Genomic DNA, 24,596 nt, shown 5'->3' on the forward strand with positions numbered 1-24,596 from the left:
TTGCTCCTTTCCTCCTGTCGCGGCTTTTCACAGAGTGCGAAGGCTGGAGAGAAACTGTGAAGCGTGTAAAACTGTTGTGCGTTTGAGTATGTTTTCATTTTCTCCATTTTACAGATGTGTGTGTGAAGGAAAGTGTGTGTGTGTGTGTGTGTAGGAGGTCTTCAGCATAAAGTCCAGTGTTATAACTGGAAGTGTGAATTTCCTCTGTGCTATATTATGGACATTATAATGCTTTCATTTATGTTCATGGATCCTGTACCGTCTCAGCGCATATTTTTAAAAACAATAACAGTCTGTTTATTTTATTTTTTGGGGGTGGTTCAGGACGCAGTGAAAGAAAGAACTCCTGTTCGCGCTCCTTATTTTTATTTATTGGCTTTAAAAGCCAGCGCTCTTCCCACTCTTCAGGTTAATCAGACTCAAAGTGATATACCTCTTACTGTAAATCTCCTTCCTCATATTAGTATTATAATTATTACTCACCTGTATCCTCACCTGATAATAAATGCAAATGCATTTCATTCTTTATTTCTTGATTTTATGATTTCTCAGTAGCTCTGAGATCAACATCATTAACCGCCTGTTTGTTAAACTTTATTCCCAGTGGATTAATAACACATTGTGGAGCCTCTATTTCAGGTCTTTTTTTTTTATAAAGGTGAATGTTAAAATGTTGTGAGAATGGAGGAATGGAGGAGCTCTGTATGCAATTCCACTCTGAGCCAGAAGAGGGCTCTGTACAGCAAGCAAAAAAAAAAAATTAATAAAAAATGTTTTTTAAAAGGGGGGGAAAAAAAGAATGAGAATTTGCACCAACATGGATTAAAAATAAAGAAGGTTTAATTAATAAATTAGTTAATAGAGGTTGAAAATTTCATTCTAAAGCACCTGAGATAAATCTTGTATAATGAAATTCTCACAGACGCTGCAGTAGAACCTAGAGAAAAATAAAATAAATAAAATTATAACAATGTTTAAAAAAAAAAAGAGAGAGAGATAGAGTATAAGAGAATAACCAACATCATTAGAAAATTGTTATGGACATATTTAATATTTTACATAATCCTACTTTAGAGAGTGTCGTTGTTTTTTATTTCATTTTAAATTATTATTTTATTATTATTATTTATTTAATTTCCACTTTTATGATTCAACACAAGCAAATTTCCATCATTTATGGACCGGTTAGGACAGGTGTAAATAGGAAACACGTACATTTGAATGAAATCCGGTTGAAATTCAGTCCACGTTGGTGCAAACTCACTTTTCGAGATTTTTTTTATTTTTATTTCTATTTCGGACGGCACCGAGTGTTTTTCCTGTGCAGGTTTGACTGATATGAGGATTATTTCATGCTGTAAATACAGGATGGACTAAAATTGATAGTCAACATGTTTAAAGCTGATTTTGGTTGCATCTTCTTTCTTATGTGCTGTACATATGAGTATGTGATATGTTTTTCAATCTTTTTTCCAGGAAATAAAATACAATAAGCTTGCGTCCGTGGGTGATTTTCTTCTAGCTGTCCTTTAAAGTGATACCTGATATTATTTTCGATTATTTTAATTCTTGTAAATCTTTGTAAATATTTACTTGTTGTGTAGAAGGACAATTTGCCTGGTAACATAGTTTTCTGTTTTGTTGGCTTTATAAAATGCTTGATTTTAGATTTTAGATTGAAATTAAATAAGTTTTCACGTAGATCGAAAAATCCAGGGATCTCTTCAGCACAGATTTATTTTAGGGACTATTTAAATATTAGGCTTATTATCCACATGTGAAGAAGAAATAATAGAAGAAGAAGAAGAAGAAGAAGAGGAGGAAGAAGAAGAAGGCTATTTATTAGAGCCATAGAGCTTTTTAATTCCTGAATCTTCCACAGACAGGACTCATTGGGTCCAAGTCGATATTATTTAGAGTCTGATTTGGCTGTAATCAGTTTAATTCCAGTTCAGTCTAATAACTATATATAAGAAATTTTGGGAAGTTTTACAGTCATAATGTTGATAAATCTAATAGTTTGTTAACTGTAGTACTGCGGTTTGACCATCAGGGGGAGACATCAGCTAACAGGAGCAGATAGAATATTTATTTATTTATATATATATATATATATATATATATATATATATATATATATATATATATATATGTATATATGTATATATATATATATATATATATATATATATATATATATGGAAATGGGAAATACTTGAGTAATTGTACTTAATGTTATTCTACTTAAGTACTTAAGCTTGTGCTTTACTCGAATATTATTTAAATTTGATATTTTCACTCAGTTACATTTACAAGAGAAAGATTCCTCACGTTTTCATCCCGGCCTTCAAAGTATTCGTTAAACTCTCACATGTCATGGAACATGGTATTTTTATTTACATTTCTTTATTTACATTGCTGTGAGAATGATTCGTGATTTCACTCTCTAAAAATGAGTTTTTAAGATATCTAATCACATTTACAGCTAGCTTTAAGCTGGGTGAGATTGCTAGCTAGGTTTGTTTTGTTGCTAATGCCACCTTGGCATTCATTTCAACCAGTCAAATTCTAGATTGATCAGATTCAGTAAAATATTTAATTAAATGCGTAAATAAATAATACCTGCCAATAACAGAATATCTATTAAAAAATGGTTCTGGAGATATTCGCATATTAAGTTTAGACTTTGTCATTTCCAGGGAAACAAACGTCCTGTACTAGTCTTCATCACACCCATGTGTGCTTGGTGAACATCTCATTCCAGATTTTTCCCCCTTTGGAAGGCTTTCCATTAGATTTTGTGGCGTGGCCGTGGGGATCAGTGATCATTCAGCTACAAGAGCGTTAGTGAGGTTGAGGTCAGGTGCTGATGTTGATGTTGTGATGATGATATAAGGAGACTCCAGTTCCAGTTCATCCCAAAGGTGTTCGGTGGGGTCGAGGTCAGGGTTCTGTGCAGGACACTCGAGTTCTTCTACCTTCTTCCAACCTTCACACACCACGTCTTCATGGAGCTCGCTTTGTGCACAGGAGCATTGTCGTGCTGGAACAAGTCTGGGCTTCTTAGTTCCAGTGAAGGGAAATTGCAATGCTACAGCACACAGAGATGTTCAATACAATTGTGTTATTCCAACTTTGTGGAAACATTTTGAGGAAGAACCAGGTATGGGTGTGATGGTCAGGGTGCACATACTTTTGGCCATATAGTTTACCTCTGGGTTTTTTGGGGGTTTTTTTACAATTCATTTACAAAAGCTAAAATTCCAAGAAATTAAAATGAAACACAGGTTTCAGTAAAACAGCTGCTCATTCATTCTATTATTAAACTCCTGGTCAGGGTGGTGTTGGATCCCGATTCTTTCCCGGGAAAACTGGGTGAGAGACCATTGTAACATAGGGAATCTCTCTCTCTCTCTCTCACACACACACACAGAGGGAAATTTAGCATCGCACATCCACCCACTAGTATGTGGGACCCTTACAGAAAAGTCTCCTGTACATCACATGTTAATCATCACATGACTCACGTGTGACATTTACCTGTACATGTTAGCATTTTGTAGTGTAATGTAGGACATGTGATTTCTTTCCACAAACTCTATTTCATTTCATATGTAGGGCATATGAATCATTATTTTTCACACGTGTGTGTGTGCTCACATATTGTTATATACATATACATATTGCCATAACATTAAAACCACCTGCCTAATATTGTGTAGGTCCCCCTGTGCCACCAAAACAGCTCTGACTTGTCCTCTGAAGTGTCAAAGTAACATCCACATGAATACTAGGATCCAAGGTCTCCCAGTAGAACATTACCCAGAGCATCACACTGCCTCCACCAGCTCATCTTCTTCCCATAGAGTAACTATTGTGTGTACCTAGTTTAAAATAGATTTATGAAATCAAACAAGGGTGAAATATTAAAATTCCAATAAAAATACACACATTTTGCAAAATGTATGCTGTTTGTTGACAGAATATCTGTGAAACACAACACAGGCAAGAGTGACTTCACAATGGCCATGATGTAATCTCAGGGTGTGTGTGTGTGTGTGTGTGTGTGTGTGTGTGTGTCTCACAGCTGTGTTTGTAAGCTGGGTGCCAGTCAGAGACAGGACATACTGACACCACTGACACACTCATACACACTCTCAGTTTGGAGGCTGGCACACACTGTCCACGACAGAGCGTCCTGTCCACCAAGGAGCACATTGTCCTCTAAATAATGTCAAATTAAGAGAATCTGGAAAACTAAAGCTAATCGGTAAATCATAGTAGAGATGAGCGATATGATAACATTATTATCTATTATATTACAATAATCATTTTTATTAATCACAATATTTTGGATTGTAAACAAACTGCCAAATAAAAAACAAACAAAATGTTTATTTGTGTTTAAAAAAACAGAGTGAAAAGTAAAAATGTCACAATTTTGAACAATTCAATTTGAAATGTGATTAAAAAAAAAAAGTATTGAAATAAAATTTATCATGATAAAGACAAGCAGTATGCTATTAAAGGGAAAAGTTCAGATTCACGATTCCCCTTCACCTCAAATGGAGACTCAGGTAGGGGGTGTGGCCTATGGTCTGAATGTGAAGCTTGTATGTTGGTTGTATGAAGGGCTTCAGGTAATAAAGTTAACATGTGGTTTGTATGCTGTTATCGATGTGATTGTGTGATGATATAGACGTGCAGTTTGCACAGCGCTAAACTGGTAGCTTGTAAGCTCCCGTTACTTGTTAGCAACATTAGCCTCGTATAAACTATAGAAGCAGTTTTCACACACACACACACACACACACACAAATTAAAATGTACACAAAAGCCCTATGGCAGTTTGTCACTTCCGAGTCCTGGATGTGTGTGTGTGTGTGTGGGTGGGTGGGGGGGGTTAGTGTTCCTCGTTTGACTCTCCCAAGCCCCTCGATCCTCCTTGGTCCTCCTCACGCTCCACATTAACACATGAATGGCCGACTGCAATGGGCCAACACGGTTACGGACCCCAACAGAAGGCACTGGATTTGCAATTCAATATTCAATCTGTTCAACCCCCAATCAGGACCGAGCCCAAGAGAGAGAGACAGAGACGGGGGAGAAGGAGGTGGGGAGGGGGTTATGCTTTTCAATCATTTAACACCTAATTAACTATTTATTAATTTACGAAGGTACAAAAACACTGAAATATATCACCTAAATTTATCTACCTTACGTGACATGAATAAAGCTGTTCAACAGCCTAATATACCGTATAAAGTATTATAAAATAATACTATTTATCGGCGACGACTTACACCAAAAATGATTTCTCATTCCTTTCATTATTTCTATATTTCTCTACATAAATTGTTCATTTGAAAGGGCAAACACGGTGTTACGGTTCTGGCACGCAAATAAACATCCTGAAAAGTTGAAATAGTCTCACAAATGATGAAATTAGTAAATGTTTGAAACTTCTTCCTTCATGATATTGTACTGTAGAACATTGTTTGTGTATTAATTATTTAATGGGTATATACATAAAAACAAAACGTAAAATGATAAAGTCCGAGATAAACATCAGGGACATCTAAAACAATAACGATAGTGACCAAATGAAAAAGATAAACGAACACTTCAGGCGCGTCGCAAATTCGTCACTTCCGGTGAACGCGACCAACGAGTTCCGGTTTGAAGAGACTGTCATGGCGGCGCCCATAGCGATACATCTAGAGTTCGGGTTTGTATGATTTCATTGCCTCGATACGCGGTTGTAGTTTGTTTGTTTGTTGCTCTGCATCACGTGACATGTTGTTTATGACTCTTTTGTCGCATGAACACGTTTTTCTCGCCCCTATAAAGAGCGTTTATTGAAACTAAAGAAGGCGTTTTGAGAAAGCGTCCTGCTCCTGTGCAGTGTGAGGCTGAAGCCCAAATGTCTCTCTTATGGACTGTGTAGTGCACTAGATAGGGTGCAGGACGCATTCATGTGTATCCTGAGGGTGTGCACTGGTACAGGGAGCACAGAGACATTCGGAACTGTAATGAATTTCCTGCTTACACAACGGCACGTAGTATTTGAGTATGTAGTGTTAGCACATTTATAGAAGGGGTGTATTTATTTATAATCGCACTATCCGGTGTCACCCACGTGAGTCTTCTGAGTCCGGTTCCTCTCGAGGTTTCTTCCTCATATCGTCTCGGGGAGTTTTTTCTCACCACCGTCACCTCTGGCTGCTCAATAGGGATGAATTCGAACATTTATAATCTATATCCTGAATTTGTATATTTCTGTAACGCTGCTCTGGGACAATGTCCACTGTTAAACGCGTTATATAAATATGAATGACAAGAATTGAATGAGTTTATTTTTGTGGATTAGATGCAGGTGTTAAGTTGGACTGAAAGTAAAGGTGCACTCAGCTAATCACTGAGATGCATATCGATGATGAGATAAAGCGTCTATAGGTCTGTATTCTCTCTGATGTTCCATTTGTTATCTTGTGTTGCGTAATAGTGGGCGGGGTCTGGAGTTTGTTTCTTCGTAGACACGACACTTGTGTAATTATATGATTTGGTACTGTGTTATCTGTCTATGTTTTCTCTCTGTTCTTCCTTCTGAACATCTGTTCTTCCTTCTGAACTTCCTTTCTTCCTTCTGAACTTCCATTCTTCCTTCTGAACTTCCATTCTTCTTTCTTTCCTTCTGAACTTCCATTCTTCTGAATTTCATTCTGAACTTCCATTCTTCTTTCTTTCCTTCTGAACTTCCTTTCTTCCTTCTGAACTTCCATTCTTCTTTCTTTCATTCTGGACTTCCATTCTTCCTTCTGAACTTCCATTCTTCTGAATTTCATTCTGAACTTCCATTCTTCCTTCTGAACTTCCATTCTTCTGAATTTCATTCTGAACTTCCATTCTTCCTTCTGAACTTCCATTCTTCTGAATTTCATTCTGAACTTCCTTTCTTCCTTCTGAACTTCCATTCTTCTTTCTTTCCTTCTGAACTTACTTTCTTCCTTCTGAACTTCCATTCTTCTTTCTTTCCTTCTGAACTTCCATTCTTCCTTCTTCCATTTGAACTTCCATTCTTCTGAATTTCCTTCTAAACTTCCTTTCTTCCAAACTTCTAGATGACCTTCTGAACTTCTATTCTTCCTTCTGAACTTCTATTCATCTGAATTTCCTTCTGAGCTTCTTTCTTTCCCTCTAAACTTCCTTCCTTCCAAACTTCTAGACGACCTTCTTCTCTTCTTCTCTTCCTTCTGAACTTCCATTCTTCTGAATTTCATTCTGAACTTCCATTCTTCTTTCTTTCCCTCTAAACTTCCTTCCTTCCAAACTTCTAGACGACCTTTTTCTCTTCCTTCTGAACTTCCATTCTTCCGAATTTCATTCTGAACTTCTTTCCGTCTGAGTTTCATTCCGAGATTCCTTCCTCCCTTCCTTCCTTCCTTCCTTCCTTCTGAGTTTTGTTCCTTACAAACTTCCTCTCTTCCAACTTCCTTTCTTTCTTCTGAACTTTTTTTTATCCTCCTTCATTAAAAAACTTCTCTCTCTTCTTTCCCTTCCTTTCCATTGCGCTTGATATTAAACACTACTTCATAGATGAATGCAAAAAGCATTAAATGCATTAATGTCAATTTTCAGAACCCAGAACACTGTACTTTATAGAAATAGTTCCGTTTTTTCCCCCACTTTGGCCTTTAGAGATCATTCTTAATCCATATTTGTTCCACAGACACTCAAAGGGCAGTCTGTAAGACATTTCCAGATTAAACTTGACTCTTAAATCAGAGTTAGAAGCTAAAAAAACAAAACACAGAGTGCTCATCTTTCTTTCAGTTTACTACGTTTAGAGAATAAATGCAGAGTCTCTGCGTGAACAAACCACAGCCTGAGGTCATGCGTGCTGTAAAAAGTTGACGCTTGGCACCATATAAAAGTCCTCACGGCTCATTGTGTGTGTGTTTAAAAGAGCGATGGTGTGTGTGAGTGGCCTTACTGACCCTCTCCGACTCTCTGTGCTGCTGGAACTCGGGCCAGCGGCCAAAAGCTGAGGATCTGGAGGACAACCGGGCTTTCTGCAGGAGATGTGAGCGCTCTTTATGGAACTTGCACCTGCTGCTACATCTCGCTCAGCGTCGCGCTGCTTCTCTAACATCAACACCATCTCGCTTTCATATACACGTTTTACACGACCCGCGTCGACACGGATTCAACTTTAATCTGGATTAAATCAAAGCCGTCCCAAGCCTTGTGTCGAATAATCATCATTTGATCTTGGTTTTAGAGTTAGAGGAAACACGTAGCGTCTCTTTAATCCCATTGCTCCTGGATTTTAGATTTCATTCACAGATTCAGTTTAATCCTGACGCTGAGCTGCATTCAGTGTCTTTTAAAAATCTGAAATTAAAAACAAAACACAGATCCGGTGTGCTCAGAAGTTCTACGGAGTGTGTTTGACGGTGCTCTTTGGTGGGGAAAAATTATAATCCAAGGCACACTTCCAATAGAAATGACTTAAAAGCCTTTATTTAAATGACTATTTCATAGTAGAAATGCTAAAATAAATAAAAATTGCCTTTCCGGTTTAATAGATTTTATAAAATACAATGCAAAATAGTTATTGTGTAAATTTGGAACAATTTCAGCCACAGTTAGGCAAAGAACAACAAGCACTGACCACAATATGACAAACTTTGTCTGGTTTGGGGGGGGGGGATGCTAATGAGTCAAAAGAGTCGACTCTTTAGATCTGACTCGCTTAAAAGAGCCGGAAATGACATCAGTGATTCATCAGAAGTGGCTTAGAGAGGCAGATGTACATTTATACTTGCGTGTTAGTTTACGTGAATGATCCCAGTTCACACGTGACACACGTGACTTAGAGCTTAGTTAGTGATTTGTGCCATAATTGAGGAAAGAAGTCTGATTATCCACCTTGAAGAATGCTTGACTTTCCCAAAACGTGAATAAACACCGGAATCAGATAACGTAGGTATTACTACGTTATAATTGTTAAACACGTTAGCTGAGGCCTCTTCAGGACGTCTTCTGAGAGGAGGAGAACGTCCTGCGGAGTGACTGTGGAGCGAGATGATCCTCTTAACGACTGAAAGAAAGGGAAAGTGGACGAGAGGAAGTCGGGCTTTTGTTCTAGGAAAGAATCTGTGTGAGTCTCTGTGGGAGAACTAATCTGCTTTCATGTGCAGCTTTCATTTACATTAACCAGAGTTTCTTTTATCCCACAGCTCTGTCGAATTCTGGATTCTGATCGGTCAAAAGGTGTTGATTAACGTTCTCTAGCAGCAGCTCTGACAGTAGTTCGTTCATTTATATTCGGGTACGTTATGGTTTCTGTAGTAACGGCTTGTACGCAGGGAGTCGTACGGATTATAAACGGATTAAAAAAACATGTTCGCGTCAATATGGGGAATTTTTCTGTAGTTTATGTAACATTTATGGAAGGAGTCTCCAGTGTCGGTGCGTTGTAACTGTCAGAGGTAAAGCTCCGGTAGAACTTTGTAGAAGATTTGTTCAAAATGTTGAAGGAAAAGTAATCTTGCTTTTTTTTTTTTCTTCTCTGTTAAAAAAGTGTAATAGATGCAGGTTAATATCCATCAGATTTTATAGAAAGGTGTTTTGTGTTTCCTTTTTCAGAGGAGGAGCCGAACTCCTGTTTGACGGAGTCAAAGATCACCATGTGACACTTCCCAGCCAATCAGAACCCTGTGAGTACAGTCAGCACTGCATCAGAGCGTGTGTGTGTGTGAGTGTGCATGCATGTGTGTGTGTGAGGATTAGGGCTTTGGCGATATGACAACGTAATAATGATATTGTGATAAATTATATCATAACAAACTTCCGAGTCTCTGTGATATCTTTTATTTATTTACTTAATAATTACAGACTGACTGGAAACAGCTCATATCGGTGTCAAGAGTTTGTATTTGAATTGAAAAAAAGAAGAAGGAAAAAAAAAAGAATTAAAAATAATTTTTTGTTTTGTTTTTTATTTTTTTTTCTCCTTTTCAGTGTTAAATATTCATTCATTCGCTCACCCATTTAGTTATTTATTTATCTTAAATAAAAAGACATTTTTTAAAAATAAATGTAACTTTCTGTAGACGTTAAATAAAGTTATCACTTTGCTCACAAGCTTAAATATCCTGAAACATATCGTGTGTCATAGAAATGTTTTTAAAAATGGTGTTAAGATGATGATGTTGTTGTTTTTTCCGTATTTTCCCATTTAAAGCAGGGAATTTGTGTGTAAAAACTTTTGCGCGTTTGTGATGTCACAAAATAGGCTCAGGTTCTTCCGACCAATCACGTCTCGTATGCAAATTATTAGAGGATGATACTCTAGAAAAGATTAAGCGACAGATACGAATGCAGCTAATGTTAGCCATGACCAGATGGTGGTTGTCATGGTAACGTTATATAATGTTAGTGAACGTGGAGGGGGAGGGGTTCTAATTTGCATACCCATGTATATTCATAGAGTGTTGTATTTTTAATGAGGGGAAAGAAAAACGGGGGTCTCCTTAATGATCCCTTGGATAGTTAAAGGTTTCTTGGCTTCTACTTGGAACCTTCTGAAAGACTTGTAGCTACAACCTGACACAGAGAATAGAGAAGAAAAGAACCTTTCAGAGTGCTAGATTTAATCTTCTTTCTAAGAGTGTATAGATGTATTGATGTTCATCTGTCATTTTTGGTACACTTTTGTAGGAAAGACGGTTCCTCGAGGGTTCCTTTGATGGTTAATGGTTCTAGATCTCTACTTCTTCTGAAAGGGAAGTCCTCCAGAGAACTTTTAGGGTGATGGATGGAGTGTAGTTTAATGGGAAGTAAAAAAAATGTAAAAACACATAAAAGGATTCATTATTGTGCATAAGTTACAGCACAGTTCTGGATTGAGTTCTGGATTCGTGATTGGTCAGAAGGCGTTGATTAATTTCTCTAGAACAGCAACGAATTATTGGGAAATTGGTGTGGTATAAGCGGAATGAAATGCTTGTCTACGTGCTGCTCTAGGAGCGATCGTTTTATCCCGATGTGTAAAAAAAGGCGCGTGAACCTAACGCCGATTGATCTCAGAGAGTTCTTCAGTGACAACCGTGAGGAATATTGGACCTCCTCATATCTTCAGAAGCGACTTTCACTCTTTGTCTCCAAATCAATTCTTGACAGATCTCATTATCGACAACTTAATTAGTTCCATACATCTCCGCTGGTATGTGTCCCGGAGGCGGAGGCATGACCACGACGATGGTATTCATCTGTGATGGAGCTGGAGAAAGGCTTCTCTTCTCGGTTTTTAACTTGGACCAAGAATGTTTGAAATGAAATATCAGAGAAATTTTTAAACACCTCATGCATATGTGCAGACAATATGATCAACATATCACGATAAAGATCACAATTCTCCAGACATTTTCCATGATGCATAAAATACATCACCACGGTTAGGTTTGCAGTTTAATTTATTTTTTTTAGATCACGACGTCAATATCTTAGAAAGTGGACGATTTATCGTGATATCGTTATTATATCATTAAATCGATGAGCCTTAATCCTACGGAATCTCCTCACTCGCTTTTCTCATCTCCTTCACTTTCACTTAAACAACAATAGATCTGAACCCTGTGTCCATCCTTCTCCCTGTCCTCCTCCTCCTCCTCTTCCTCCTCCTCCTCCTCCCGTCCACCACCAACATCTGTGAGCCTCCTCAGCCTCGGCCATTCTGTCTCTAACTGCTCCATTATGGAGCCTCTTTCACTTGTAAATGCGGTCAGTGATATTGTCGATTGGTCTTTTATGCGCAGTGCCGGGGTCACACTGAAGGTATGGAGCGGGGTAGGGGCGTGAGGAGGCCTTGCGAAGACGGGAGGGATGACGCTTACAAAGCACCGAGTGCTGGTTTTGTGTGCAGTCTTTTTTTTTTTTTTTTGGAGAGGGGGGTGATGTGATGTGATGTGATGTGATGTGTGTTCTGCTTTCACCCTCAAAAGGATCCTCCTCTTTGGGATTCCTGCAGGGTTCTCGGCAGGGATCCGGGGTGAAAGTGGTGCCGAGGGTGACGCGAACGCGGCCAGCACTGAGCTCGGGCTGACGCTCGACGACGACTCGGTACGCGGAACGTGCCGATAATCTGTTATACGAGAACGTACGTCATACGTAACGGATCGACGTCTTTTTTTTTTCCCGCTACGGCCGTTAAATCGCACTCGCTGGAGACGTAAAACTCTGCAATGTTCAGTAACGTGGAGTGCTTTTAACACCAGAACGACGAATTTTCCATGAAAAGTCATTCACGCGTGTGTGGAGAGAGACGAGCTAGCTATGAAACTAAATTCATCACCGCTCCAGCCTGCACTTTTTCCGGAAAAAAACTTTTAAGCATTCCAGAAAAATAAACATTTTAGTGTTCCAAATACTTATAAATCTCAAACCTCAAAATATGTGTTTTTTTTTTATTTTACTATCACTATCAAATGAATCATGTACAATAATTTAAACTTTTTTTCACTCGTGCTTTAACGAACAAAAAAATCGTGATCTCATTTCGTTTTTAGTGCTTTTTAGTACCAAAAATAAACACGTCTCAAAGATTCCTTGGAGAGCTGGTTCTAGATTTGGAAAATCTAAAATGGTTCTACATGGAACAACTTCTGAAACGTTTATGGAAGGAGTCTCCAGTATCAGTGCTTTATAACAGTCCGAGGACAGAGTAAAGTAGATGACTTGTTAGATTAGAGTAAGATTAATTATAAATGTGTGTGTGTGTGTGTGTGTGTGTGTGTGTGTGTGTGTGGCCTTTTCCCTAACACACTGAGTGCAAACATTCAGAGGTGTGTGTGTTTTACCGGACCTCCAAACCTCTATAAAACAACAGGAGTGGAACAGCAGCAGGGTCATCACCATGGCGCTGGAGTCGCCACGACAACCGGACCACAAAAGTGGACCCTGAGAGGGAATGTGGACCTTCCTGAGGCCAGAGGATGACCTTAGATCTCCTGTGTGTGTGTGTGTGTGTGAGTGTGTGAGTGAGAGAGAGAGAGAAAGTCAAATATCTCACTCACTCTGTGTCATGGATGGCTGATTGTGATAGCTCAGTGAAATCCCCGCCCCCGTCCCAAATTTCTATTTTATGCTCCAAATCCTTGAGTGATTGATGAGCTCGCAACACACACACACACACACACACACACACACACACACACACACACACACACACACCATTGTCGCAGACAGCTCGGACGTCTCTCGTATTGCTATCGAGATGAATGACGTCAGCTCCTCCCACCCGCAGATGATAAAAAAAAAAACGACGACGATTGTTGTGCAAAAAACACGCCACGTAAAAACCCCACGGAGCCTAGCTTAGCCTCCACGCTACACGCCTTCGTCCTCCTTCGCAGCCACTATCCCAGCATGCACCTGTGATGCCCGCTGTGATTCACACTGCTCCCTTTTCCCCTCCTCCTCCTCCTCCTCTCCACTCCTTGTTTATGAGCGTAAAAAGAAGTATTGATGAAGATGTAGGAATCGCCACTCAGTTTGTAGGACACGCCCTCGCTTTCCTTTTTTATTAAAACTCGCCCCAGTGGAAGAATGATGAGCGGCAAAGTGATTGCTTCTGTTTTTAGCCTCGTGCTCTCGGTGCGCGTCGATATTCATTGCCTGGACTTTGCACCGAGGCAGGCGTCACTCTTCTGTATGGACGCCGGGGCGCGAGCTAGCCGGCCTGCGAGGCAGCGCGGATCGTTACACGGCCGAGGAGCTTGACAGCGATCCAATTAACCTGAAACAGCCTCCATCGCTCGCCTCCTGCCTTTCACAGTGAGAGTGAGGGAGCGCACTCGCGCGCATGCTGATGCTGGCACTCTGAAAAGCTCCGTCTCTTCTGGGAGAAGAAACGTACTGAGCGCTTACAGCACGCCTTCGCTGACTTTCCTCTCTGCTCTACTTACGCTCAGTACAGCATCACAATGGCGGACACTGGTGCGTCATCGTGTCTCATGTCTCCTCAAACACTCCCCCCACCCCTTTCTCTCAATCCCCCACACTGTGTTCCCCCTGAGTCTCTGAGTCACTGCGGAGGTTTCAGCTCTCCACCGAACTCCATCGTCTTCCTCTGTGACTCTCAGTGTGGAGGAAACGGAACGTGGGAAAGCGTCTCGGTGTCGCATACAGGAAAGAGTCGACACAGCATGGGCTGGATACCCCAAAATGAAGGGAGGGAGGGAGGAAGGAATAAATACAAAAACGAGAGGAAAGAAGGAGGGACGAAACAGGATGGAAAGAGTGGATTGAATGAATTACAAAAAGGAAGGAAAATGGGAAGGAAGGACAAGAAGTAAGGTGGAAAAGAAAGAAGTGAAGGACGAGAGAAGATAGGAATAGAACAGGAGGGGGAAAGGGATGTAAGGAAAAGGGTGGAATGGAGGAAGGAACCGAAAGAAGAGAAAAGAAGGCAGGATGGAGGGAAGGAAGCATGGAAAGCTGGAAGGAAGGAAGGAAGGAAAATGGGAAGAAAAACAGGAAGGAAGGGAAAAGGCAGAAAATAGGAAGCAAGGAAAATAAATAGGAAAGACAGAAAAGAAGGAAGAAACTGGAACAAAGGAACTGAAGGAAAAGATAAAGGAAGTACAATACACGAGCTAAGGACGGAGCAAACAAATGACAGGAAGGAAGGAAAATAGAAAGAGGACAAAAAGAAGACGGAAGCAATGGAACGAGGGGGAAAGGCAGAAAAGGAAGGAATTAGGGAACGAAAGTTAAAGAGAAAAATAGAAAGAAATGGCGAAAAAGAAGGAAAGACATGAAGGAAAGGGGGGAAAGAAGAAAACAAGGTGGAAAATAGGAAAGAAGGGAGGAACTGAAGGAAGAGAAAAAGCAAGGCCGGTCAAGGAGGGAAGGAAGGAGGAAAGTAGAAAGGAATGAAAAAAGCGAGGGAAGGAATGTTGGAAGGACATAAATGAAGGAAGGAAAGAAAGACCAAAAGGAAGTAAGGAATGAAACGACCGACTCACACTGCAGGAAAGTTTTTAGTTTGCTGAAAGGAAGCAGGAGATTGTTGATGTGATGATTTTAACCGCAGATTAAATATCGCAGCGTCTCGGGTTATGGATTATTCCGACTCGTATGTTATTGACTGCAATAAAAAAAAAATTAAATCACATGTTTTCCCCTTTAATACATCAACTGCAGTAACAAACACACTTTATCATCTTAATTCATTATATTCTAGCTAGCGTTAATAATAGTGTTGAGAACGGGAAACACTGATGAATATTGGGCGGCTGTAAAGCGCTGTCTGGGCGTGCTCTAAAGCTCAGTGTGTATGTCGAGGCGCAGCTCCTGGTGGGACGTTCCTGCGTAGGTTCTTTGTGTTTCGTTTGCTTGGATGAGCCTGAAAGTCTGTTTTGTTTTTTTTGTTTTTTACAAAACAAGGCACATTTCCCTGTACTGTTGCTTCTCTAATCAAACCAGAGCACCTTCTCACTAACGTTTAGGTATTTCTGTTCCTCCCTCTCCCCGTCTGTCCGTCCGTTCCTCCTCCTGCATCTCCTTCACCCCTATTTTGAGGAGGAAAGTGGTTTAATCCTGTAATGGAGGTTGATGATGCTGTGCTGATGTTGCTGGACCAGAGACTCGCTGTGTGTTCTGTCTCTGTTCACTGTATAGCCATATGCACATGCACACACTCGCTCATTCTCCATCACTGTCGAAGCACACACACACACACACACACACAATGACAATGCATGCAGTATAATATATTGTAATATACTGGACTGTTCCATTTTATTTATTTTTGACCAAACATCAGTGTTTTTATGGTTGCCCCTGCATCTGTATGAACTGCCACATGAAAATGTCTGATTAAAAATAAGGAACGAAACGACGGTGCTTTACACACAGGGTCCCTCCATTTCATTTTAATTTCAACACAGGGCACGTTTAACGTTTATATCCATCAATCATCCTGCACTCCTCCGCATATCCACGCTGTAGAGACACCGCAGAGACCCCGTGCTCCCAAAAACACTGATTTCCTGTAGCGTCGCACGCCACCATGAAACTAAAGGCCTCGTATTTTCATCCGAATCCGCATTTTGTGGCGTGTCGCAGTCTTTTTATGCTTCCCTTTTCCATACATCACTCTCGGTTCCTTCCTGGACTCCCAAACCAAACCAACCCACCCACCCTCAACGGTCCTGTCGCGCCACTTCGACCGTATCTGTCGCTCCCTGCACTCTGACCTCTAACCTCTGACCCTCGCTGGCTCTTTTGCAGGGGACGTGAAGCAGCTGCTAGTGTGGATTCAGAAGAACTTGCTGAAGGAGAGGCCCGAGCTCTTTGTGCAGGGAGATTCTGTGTAAGTACACACACACACACACACACACACGCGAGCACAAAACGAGAAATGTACATATCATCTTTGCTGGACACTGGATAAAGGAAATACACTCTTAATGACTATCTTAGATGTTGAAATGCTGCATTAAGGTTATATTAAGGTTATATATGTTTTATGGATTCTTTAGATTATTACAGATTACTAGCATAAAATACTACAGATTAAAAGCTACGTTTATGACTATTTCATGAGATTTCCCAGTCGTTTTGCCGTTTGAGCATGATGGATGTGCCACCATATTGCTTTTTTTCCCCCCCAAACACTGCACTGCAATTTCTGTACAATTTGAAGTGATTAATGCAGAAATCCATCCATCATGTTTGTGGGATTATTTAATCTTTAATACAACAGTATATAGATTTGCGAAATGGCCGAACTACAGGCCCTGAACTACAATCCTGTGCGTGAGATCAGGCAGCGTATCAGATCTGTACTCTGATGCCGTCGTTTAATAATATTTTCTAATCCTGACAAAATGCAGCTGTAGCACGATATCGGATTATAATAATACTATATAAAATCTAATTCTATTCTTTAAATGTGTACACTGCTTAGGGTTTCATATATAACATATGTTTGGTTTTTAGTCTGTCAGGACGGAAATTTATTCATTGTTTTAAATCTTTATTATATGTATTATATTTATTTTATTATATTATGAATTCAAATTCAGCTCTAGTTGCTTAGTTTATGTCTTTGAAACACTTTTTTTTTTTTTCGGAACTTTTTTGGCTAAATAACTGAATCGTGTTGCTTGAAGAGGCAACAAACGGTTCTGAATACAAATTGTTCCAGTTTAAAATGACGTAATTGTAAAGATAAAATCAGACCGCGCTATGTTCTACCCTCTGTAGCGAGCATATATCGTGATTGTTCGTGCTTCTATCTCCCCGTGTAAATGATTCCCGTGTAAACATGGTGCATTTCTTTAATAATCTCTTGCGTAGTATAAGAAATGTGCGAAAGGAACTTCATTAAGGCGAAACGTTACTGTAGGAAAAAGAACAAAAACGCGTTTTTAACCGTTACGGCTTCTGATTCATTTGCTTTAGTGTTACACAACTAGATATGATCAAGGAGATAAATATTCGAAGAGTGAATTTTTTTTAAAGGGATTTTACAGCTGTAATGTATAAACCTGCTCTGACTCTTTGGATAGAGAATTGTCAACGTTGTTAAAACGCATTAATAGAAAACGAATGAAGATGAGGTGCATGTGAGCTGCGTTTAGTTGTTTCCGCAGATCATTTATTAAACATGCCAATACAGCGTCTGATACGGCAGAGCATGACCAGCCTCCCCCATCTCTCTGTTGACATTTTTTATAAATTGTTGTGAGTTGCTTTATGCTGTCTGTCGTTGCGGATCAGGTCAAGTAAACGAGCGTCTCTGTTTTCTCTCACACAGGAGACCCGGTATTCTCGTATTGATCAACGATGCGGACTGGGAACTGATGGTGAGCTGCGTGCGTGCGTGTGTGTGTGTGTGTGTGTGTGTGTGTGTGTGTGTGTGTGTGTGTGTGTATGTGTATGTATGTGGGTCTGCGTGATCAGATGATCAGTCCACTTCCTCTGTTTTAATGACTTGCTCATTTTATTAGGCCGTGTGTCAGTTCTTTCTCCATCCGTCTGATGTGCGGGAGTGCCGATCCGGGTCGGTCATTCAGGAAAAACCGCATATCGGCATCTACTTGTAATTTACGCAAACACGGTCAATGAGGGAGAAATCGATGTCTTGACAACTGTCGATGATGGTCTAAAACCCACAAATCAAGCACTGATTTAAAGTTCGGTACCGGGTCGGCCCTTTTTACGGCTTTAACATAAATCTCATTTGTAATAGCTTTTAGCTCGGCCCCTTGTCTCATGCGGCTGCTAATAAACATCGAATAAGTGCTTTTCTTTTTAAGGCCCTTTTCAAGAAATATTTGGCACGGGTCATTAAAGCTAACGGCGGTGTTTTGTGTGTGTGTGTGTGTGTGTGTTTGTTTGTTTTTTTTTGTTTTTCATTAAATAACTAGAAATCATTAGTGTATAATCAGAGTGTGTGTGTGTGTGTGTGTGTGTGTGTGTGGGTCTAGGGTGAGTTGGAGTACCAGCTTCAGGACCAGGACAATATTGTGTTCATCTCCACACTTCATGGCGGTTAATGGACTCTAAAAGATCACATACGTATATCTATATATATCTGTATATAAATGTATATATCTGTGTGTGTGTGTGTGTGTGTGTGTGTATGTGTGTATATGTATGTGTATATATACATACACACACACGCACCATATATCCACGCCTTCAGTCTCGATGCTCTGCGCTACCCATCCTCCATCCTCCATCCTCTCGACCAATCTGGTGAGCCCGTCTTGACTTGTTTTGATTTTTTAGCCCAATTAAACGGCACATCAGTGGAACGCGGGTTGAGACAGGATCGTCTCGGCGCTCTACCTGCCCCTCGGTTCGATGGATGGGGTCACATCGGGGCACATTCAGAGGTCATTCCGTCTAGCCAACGTCCAGATGGATTCTCCAGAGACGTGCACCAATCACTCACACTCTCGCCTCAAGAAACGGCAAAATTTCCATTTTCATTTGATTACGTCTGGACATCCTTGGGTTTTTTTCCTCTTGTTTTTGAAAAAAATAAATGTGATTTTCTTTTTATAATGGTATTTTTCTGATACTTAAATGCTGTTTTATTTTGTTTGGGGGGTGGACTAGTTTTAATAAATGCCTCATCGATTTTGAGGTTCATGGAAAAAGTCAAATATAAACGCTGAAGTCTAATACATTTCGGCTGCCTGTCTCGTGCCTTCTATTTCTGCCTGGGATTGTCGACATCGCCTTGACATTTTATCTCCTGTTTTTTTAAAGAAGAATATGATATGGGGGATCTCCAGCTTAGGTTTATCATAAAGCTTTTGCGCCCAGTGTCGCCAGATCAGGATTTTTTCTTCCCTATACAAAATGGTTTTATTTTTACCTACACAGGCCTTTAAACAGTGGCTTTGTGCAAGGGACAGAATTTAGGATGATTTTGTTAGTGCCTTGTGTCATGTTTAGAAATAATTTTTTGGAATATTTTGTTCTTTTTGGTCCTATTTTTAGATATTCTTTTATTTATGTATTCTTTTATTTATTTTTAGAAATGACCAGACACAGTTTTTTGCATTACAAAGCAATAAGTGCAAATTTATTTGAAAAATGTTTGGTATTATAATGTTATTAGGTATTTTAGGTTTTATTTAATAAATAATACACGCTGAAAAGGATATTGGGTATTGATATTTTAATCTTTTATATATAATTTCTTTATGTATCATATATTTTTCTGTATTTTATATATATTTTATACTGTTTAAATAATTCATTCACAGTGTGAGATGGTTTATGGAGGATCTGGCTCAAAACTGTCTCAAATCTTTAAATTCCGTTTTCATCCCTTCTTTAGATTATATAGCATTAATCCAGTTTGTTATACATTCACCACAGAGCTTTTAAATCTTTTTTTGTTGTTGTTTGGAGCGTGGCAGGCCTGATTTACATCGCCACATCCTACAGAAACAATAGCAGTAAACAGTGCATGGTCTTTTTTGTTGCAGATTGATTTTGATCCTACTTTAAGACCCATTTCCTGATCCTGGGGTCCCCTGGAATATTCATTAGGGGCGAACCCACGGGATCCTCTGAAGAGTCGATTTGCAACGGAAAACTGTATGATAATAGTGTAGCCTAACTATAATACAAATGCTAATGAGCTGGAGGGAGAGAGAAAACACCCCAGTGTCAGTGTTTGAGTTGTGTGTGTGTGTGTGTGTGTGTGTGTGTGTGTGTGTGTGTGTGTGGCAGATGAAGAGAGTAAACATTGTTCTCCTTTGGCGTGACCTGTCAGGGAGGTCAGGAGTTAAAATGGCGGCCGATTATTAAAGCCAGTTCCTTTTACGACTTTAAAAGTGAGGTTTTAAAAGTAAAAAATTGCATTTTTATTAATTTTTTTTGGAGTTTGCTTTCAAGCCGTATAATTCTAACTCAAAAATGGACCTGCTTTTAGGTGACATAAAATAAGTCCAATGTGATGTGTCAACCACTGGCGATCAGGAGGACGAGGAACGTCTGTGAAATTGATCTGCGCGAAAAAATAACCACCATCTTTGGACTAAAATAGCAGGCTGGACGTCACATCACTCGGTCACCTGTACGTGAAATTAATCTCAATCTGCTCTGCTCTTGTTTTAGCCTCTCATGCTGCTCAATTAGCTTTCGTTGGCTCTGGTTTTTAGGCTAACACTTAATCATGTTACACATCTTCTACCCTTGGATGTAAGTAGATGTCTAAGGTGATTTGGGAGAGTCAAAACCCGTCAAACCCACACCGCTGGGCTTATAAAGCTTAAACATTCTGGTCATGCAGGAAGCTGAATGGCGTGTGTGACCTGCTAGCCTATAGCATCAATCACGAATACAACCACGACATACACATCTGCAGTACTATGGGTTTTCCAAGTGAGATCCAAAAGCTATTAGTGTTCGGTGAAACATAACCAACGCTCCATGACGTTTCAAAATGGCCGAGATTGTGATCAACTGCTATCGTTGTTGTTATTATGGATGTTAATTGACTGGACAGTTGAATTGAATGGGTTTAAGCTAAAGTATAAATATTGTCAAACTGAATATAACTGGTGTTTTAGTCAATTAAAAAAATTAACTTAAGGTAAATGATTTGGGTGAAATATTCATGAATAATAAGCTTTAATGTCTCGAATAAAAATGATGGCGTATGCATATGCTTAATATTTTAACAGTTTATAAAACATGTTCATTTTATATATATATATATATATATATATATATATATATATATATATATATATATATATATATTACACTAATAGGGCTTTGCAAAAAAAGAGAATTCTTGGTGTATATAGGCTGCATTTATAGCCTTACAATAATTATTATTATTATAGTAATAAATAGACCTACTGTATATTCTATTGTAAAATGTTCATTAAAAACATACTGTGTGCGGCTTTGTGGTCCAATTCATTGGGTGTAAATTGATAATGAATATATTTTCGAACAGTACAAGTGTGTTTTGAATAGCTTCTGTATACTAGAACCCTAAATGTATGCTAATTAAAAGCCTTGGGTTGGGGGGTTGGGGGGCGGTGATAGGTTATTAGCTTGTTTATATAAAGTGTTATGGAAAGGCTTGTATTTTTCTTCATTTAGTTGTGAACTAAATAACTCAGTCTTTTTAATTCAGTGTAATAAATTAGTGTGACACTGTAGGGCCTACGTCATACCTGTAATATACAGTATATAGGCTACTCTATTCTATATAGGACATTAGACTTTTCCTCAGCGTGAAAGCTAAATTATAATTAGCCCTCAAGGTTTCTCAGCCTACTTCTCCTCAGCAATCGTTGACTGTGTGTTCTGCTTCATTTAGAAGGTGTTAAAGTCGTTAAATTCGGGGTGGAGGTATTCATATATTAGCATGGACACTGTAAGGCGGGAAAAATGATGAGAACTGAGGAAGAAGCCGGCGCGAGCCTGGCGCCAAACTGCAAGATCAAAATGGCGGGAGAGAGATAAAGCCTTTCAGCGTGTATGATAGGCTGTAATAGTGAGCACGGAGATTAGTGTCAGTCCTCGTAGTACGGTTTAATTTCAATTAGATGGCATTTTAAATGTTCTATTATGTTATAATTCATAACATGAGGTGTTTTCTCCTTGCTTGTCGACAGTGTCATGGCGGTCATTCCTGTCAGCATCAAGGCCTTGCACTAACCAATATTAGCCCAGTTTAGCGTGGAGTTGTGTAATATCTCTACGTTATACAAATCATTTTAGGTGTTATACACGTAATCTGAGATTATTATTATTATTATTATTATTTTAAAAGATAGGCTTTATCTTTCGTTGAGGACAGAACAAGGTTATTGGCACTGACTTTAGAGAACCGGAAACGTCAGTTTGTTTACTTAATTTTGAATTATGAGAGGAATAAATGAGTAGTAACAGTGTTTTCACAGAGTAACACACACAGAGTAATATATTTTGGGTATTCGTTTCCTTGTAACTACAGAATATGAACATTCATTTCAGAGACAAATTAATAACCTACCTGGTTTGACAAGGTAGGCTATACCAATGTCGATGTTTTTTTTGTTTGTTTTTTTTTGTTGTTTTTTTTTTTTTGGGGGGGGGGGGGGGTGTTGTATGATCCATTATATATTAATGATCTTTAAGATACAATTATATACATTGACTATTCGACATGTTGACCGTCTACATTCACCTGTTCACCCGAATTAACACCTCCGTGAGGCTTAATTTATGTTAATTAACCACGACGAATATATATATATATATACATATCTGCATGTCTGTATGTATAGCCTATAGGTTGTGTTACGTATTAAATAGCAGGTTTTAAATAAGATGGTACTGTTTCTACATAGTGCGCCAGTATTTACACAGGGCACTACAAATGTTATCGTTTATATATTTATATATATATATATATATATATATATATATATATATATATATATATATATATATATATAAAAACTGCCGTACTAGCCTAAATAATACGTCAAAATAGTAGGCCTGTAGATATGCTAGTACTGCAGTAGGCCTATTTAAACAGGACACTCAAATTAACTCTATTTAAGAGATTAGTATGTTTTTTTTTTAAAAAATCCTAAACATAATTGGGCAAACATAATTGGAGTTTAAGTAGGCTACGGCTTGTCTAAAAAGCTAATTAAAGGTACACCACATGCACCTTCCCAGGTAAAACATACACACCAAAGGTACTAAAGAGACAAAGTAAAGAAACCTTTATTTCTGACAGTAGTGATTCCCGACTCGGAACCTCTCAGGCTCATTAAAAAAGAAAGAAAGAAAGAAAGAAAATCCCCCCACCTTTCTCTCTCTCTCTCTCTCTCTCTCTCTCTCTCTTTTATTGCCCAAATTCCAGTGGTCGGTTGTTCAAACGCGTCACTGTGAACTCATTTGCAATGTAATTAGCAGTGTATTGATTTGGAGTGAGTGCTGCTGACAGATTATCGGCACAATCAAACGACACTGTGAGACTGAATATGAAATCCAGTCAAAATCAGACACTTTCCCCTCTGTGACTTTACTCAAGAAGCTGGAGGCCCGAAATTGTGTGCTGCTGAATTACATTACACACACACACACACACACACACACACACACACACACACATTATTGTAATTTTTCAGATAATTTTATACATATATCTGAAACCTGCAAATAATTTTGTTTCAGACAATTAAACGACAATTAAAAGAATATTTTACTGTAATACTGTATTAGTGATCTTTAAAAAAAAACAAAACAAACCCATACACTGTAAAATGATTTGATGTTTTATCCCATGCTCTATAGACACCTCTTTAGACTTTACCTTTTTTTTTTAAACCATTGAACGTACAGTAAGGTTATCGAAATCAAAGCTGAGGTGATAGACGAAAAGATTTTGACAAAAGCAAATAAATAAATAAATAAATGAATGAAAATAAAAACAAAAGCATCTCCATGCATTGGAAAATGAATACTCAGCCAGCACTGTTTGGTGTTTTCCTCACATCAGGCCTGTGGAGTCATTTAACAGCAGCACACTGGGCACAATTTATACAAGTGAATGTTTTCCAAACAGGGTTAGAATATAGATCAAAATTCGGATAAACATAGCCTACTTATTCAAATCGACACATTATTCTTGTATATTTAAATACACATAAAATAGATGAAACGGGAGTGTTTTTAATAAAGCATTACGCATGTTTATTTTGCATTTCCTTAATTCGCTCGTTCTTTAAAAACAACAACAACAACAACAGTAAATCTCATATACATTCTGAATCATCCTTTGAACATCTTACCTTAATTATGTCATTTTTAGATCAAATGTAAAAGTGAAAAAGGCCTGCTTTTTTTTTTAGAATAAAGATGATCATAATGATGATGAACATGATGATGTGGATGAATCTCCAGCAACAGATGTCCAGGCACAATTCTTGGGTTGAATTTATATTTTACAAGAATTGCGTTTGGACAATCAGTCTCTGGGACTCGTCATAAAACGACATTTCCTATTCAAATAAATAAATAAATAAATAAATAAAGTACACACA

General features: G+C 38.8%; 1 protein-coding gene across 1 annotated transcript; it reads left to right on the forward strand.

Moving 5' to 3' along the window:
* The first annotated feature begins 5,543 nt into the window (after positions 1-5,543).
* urm1 (ubiquitin related modifier 1) lies at positions 5,544-21,185 on the forward strand. The gene is made up of 5 exons (XM_053645950.1): positions 5,544-5,728; positions 9,652-9,722; positions 16,300-16,381; positions 17,831-17,879; positions 18,504-21,185. The coding sequence occupies exons 1-5, from the start codon at positions 5,604-5,606 to the stop codon at positions 18,570-18,572; spliced, it is 396 nt and encodes a 131-aa protein (XP_053501925.1). The 5' UTR covers positions 5,544-5,603; the 3' UTR covers positions 18,573-21,185.
* Positions 21,186-24,596: the final 3,411 nt, after the last annotated feature.

Source organism: Ictalurus furcatus, chromosome 16 (genome assembly GCF_023375685.1).
Source record: "Ictalurus furcatus strain D&B chromosome 16, Billie_1.0, whole genome shotgun sequence".
Taxonomy (NCBI): domain Eukaryota; kingdom Metazoa; phylum Chordata; class Actinopteri; order Siluriformes; family Ictaluridae; genus Ictalurus; species Ictalurus furcatus.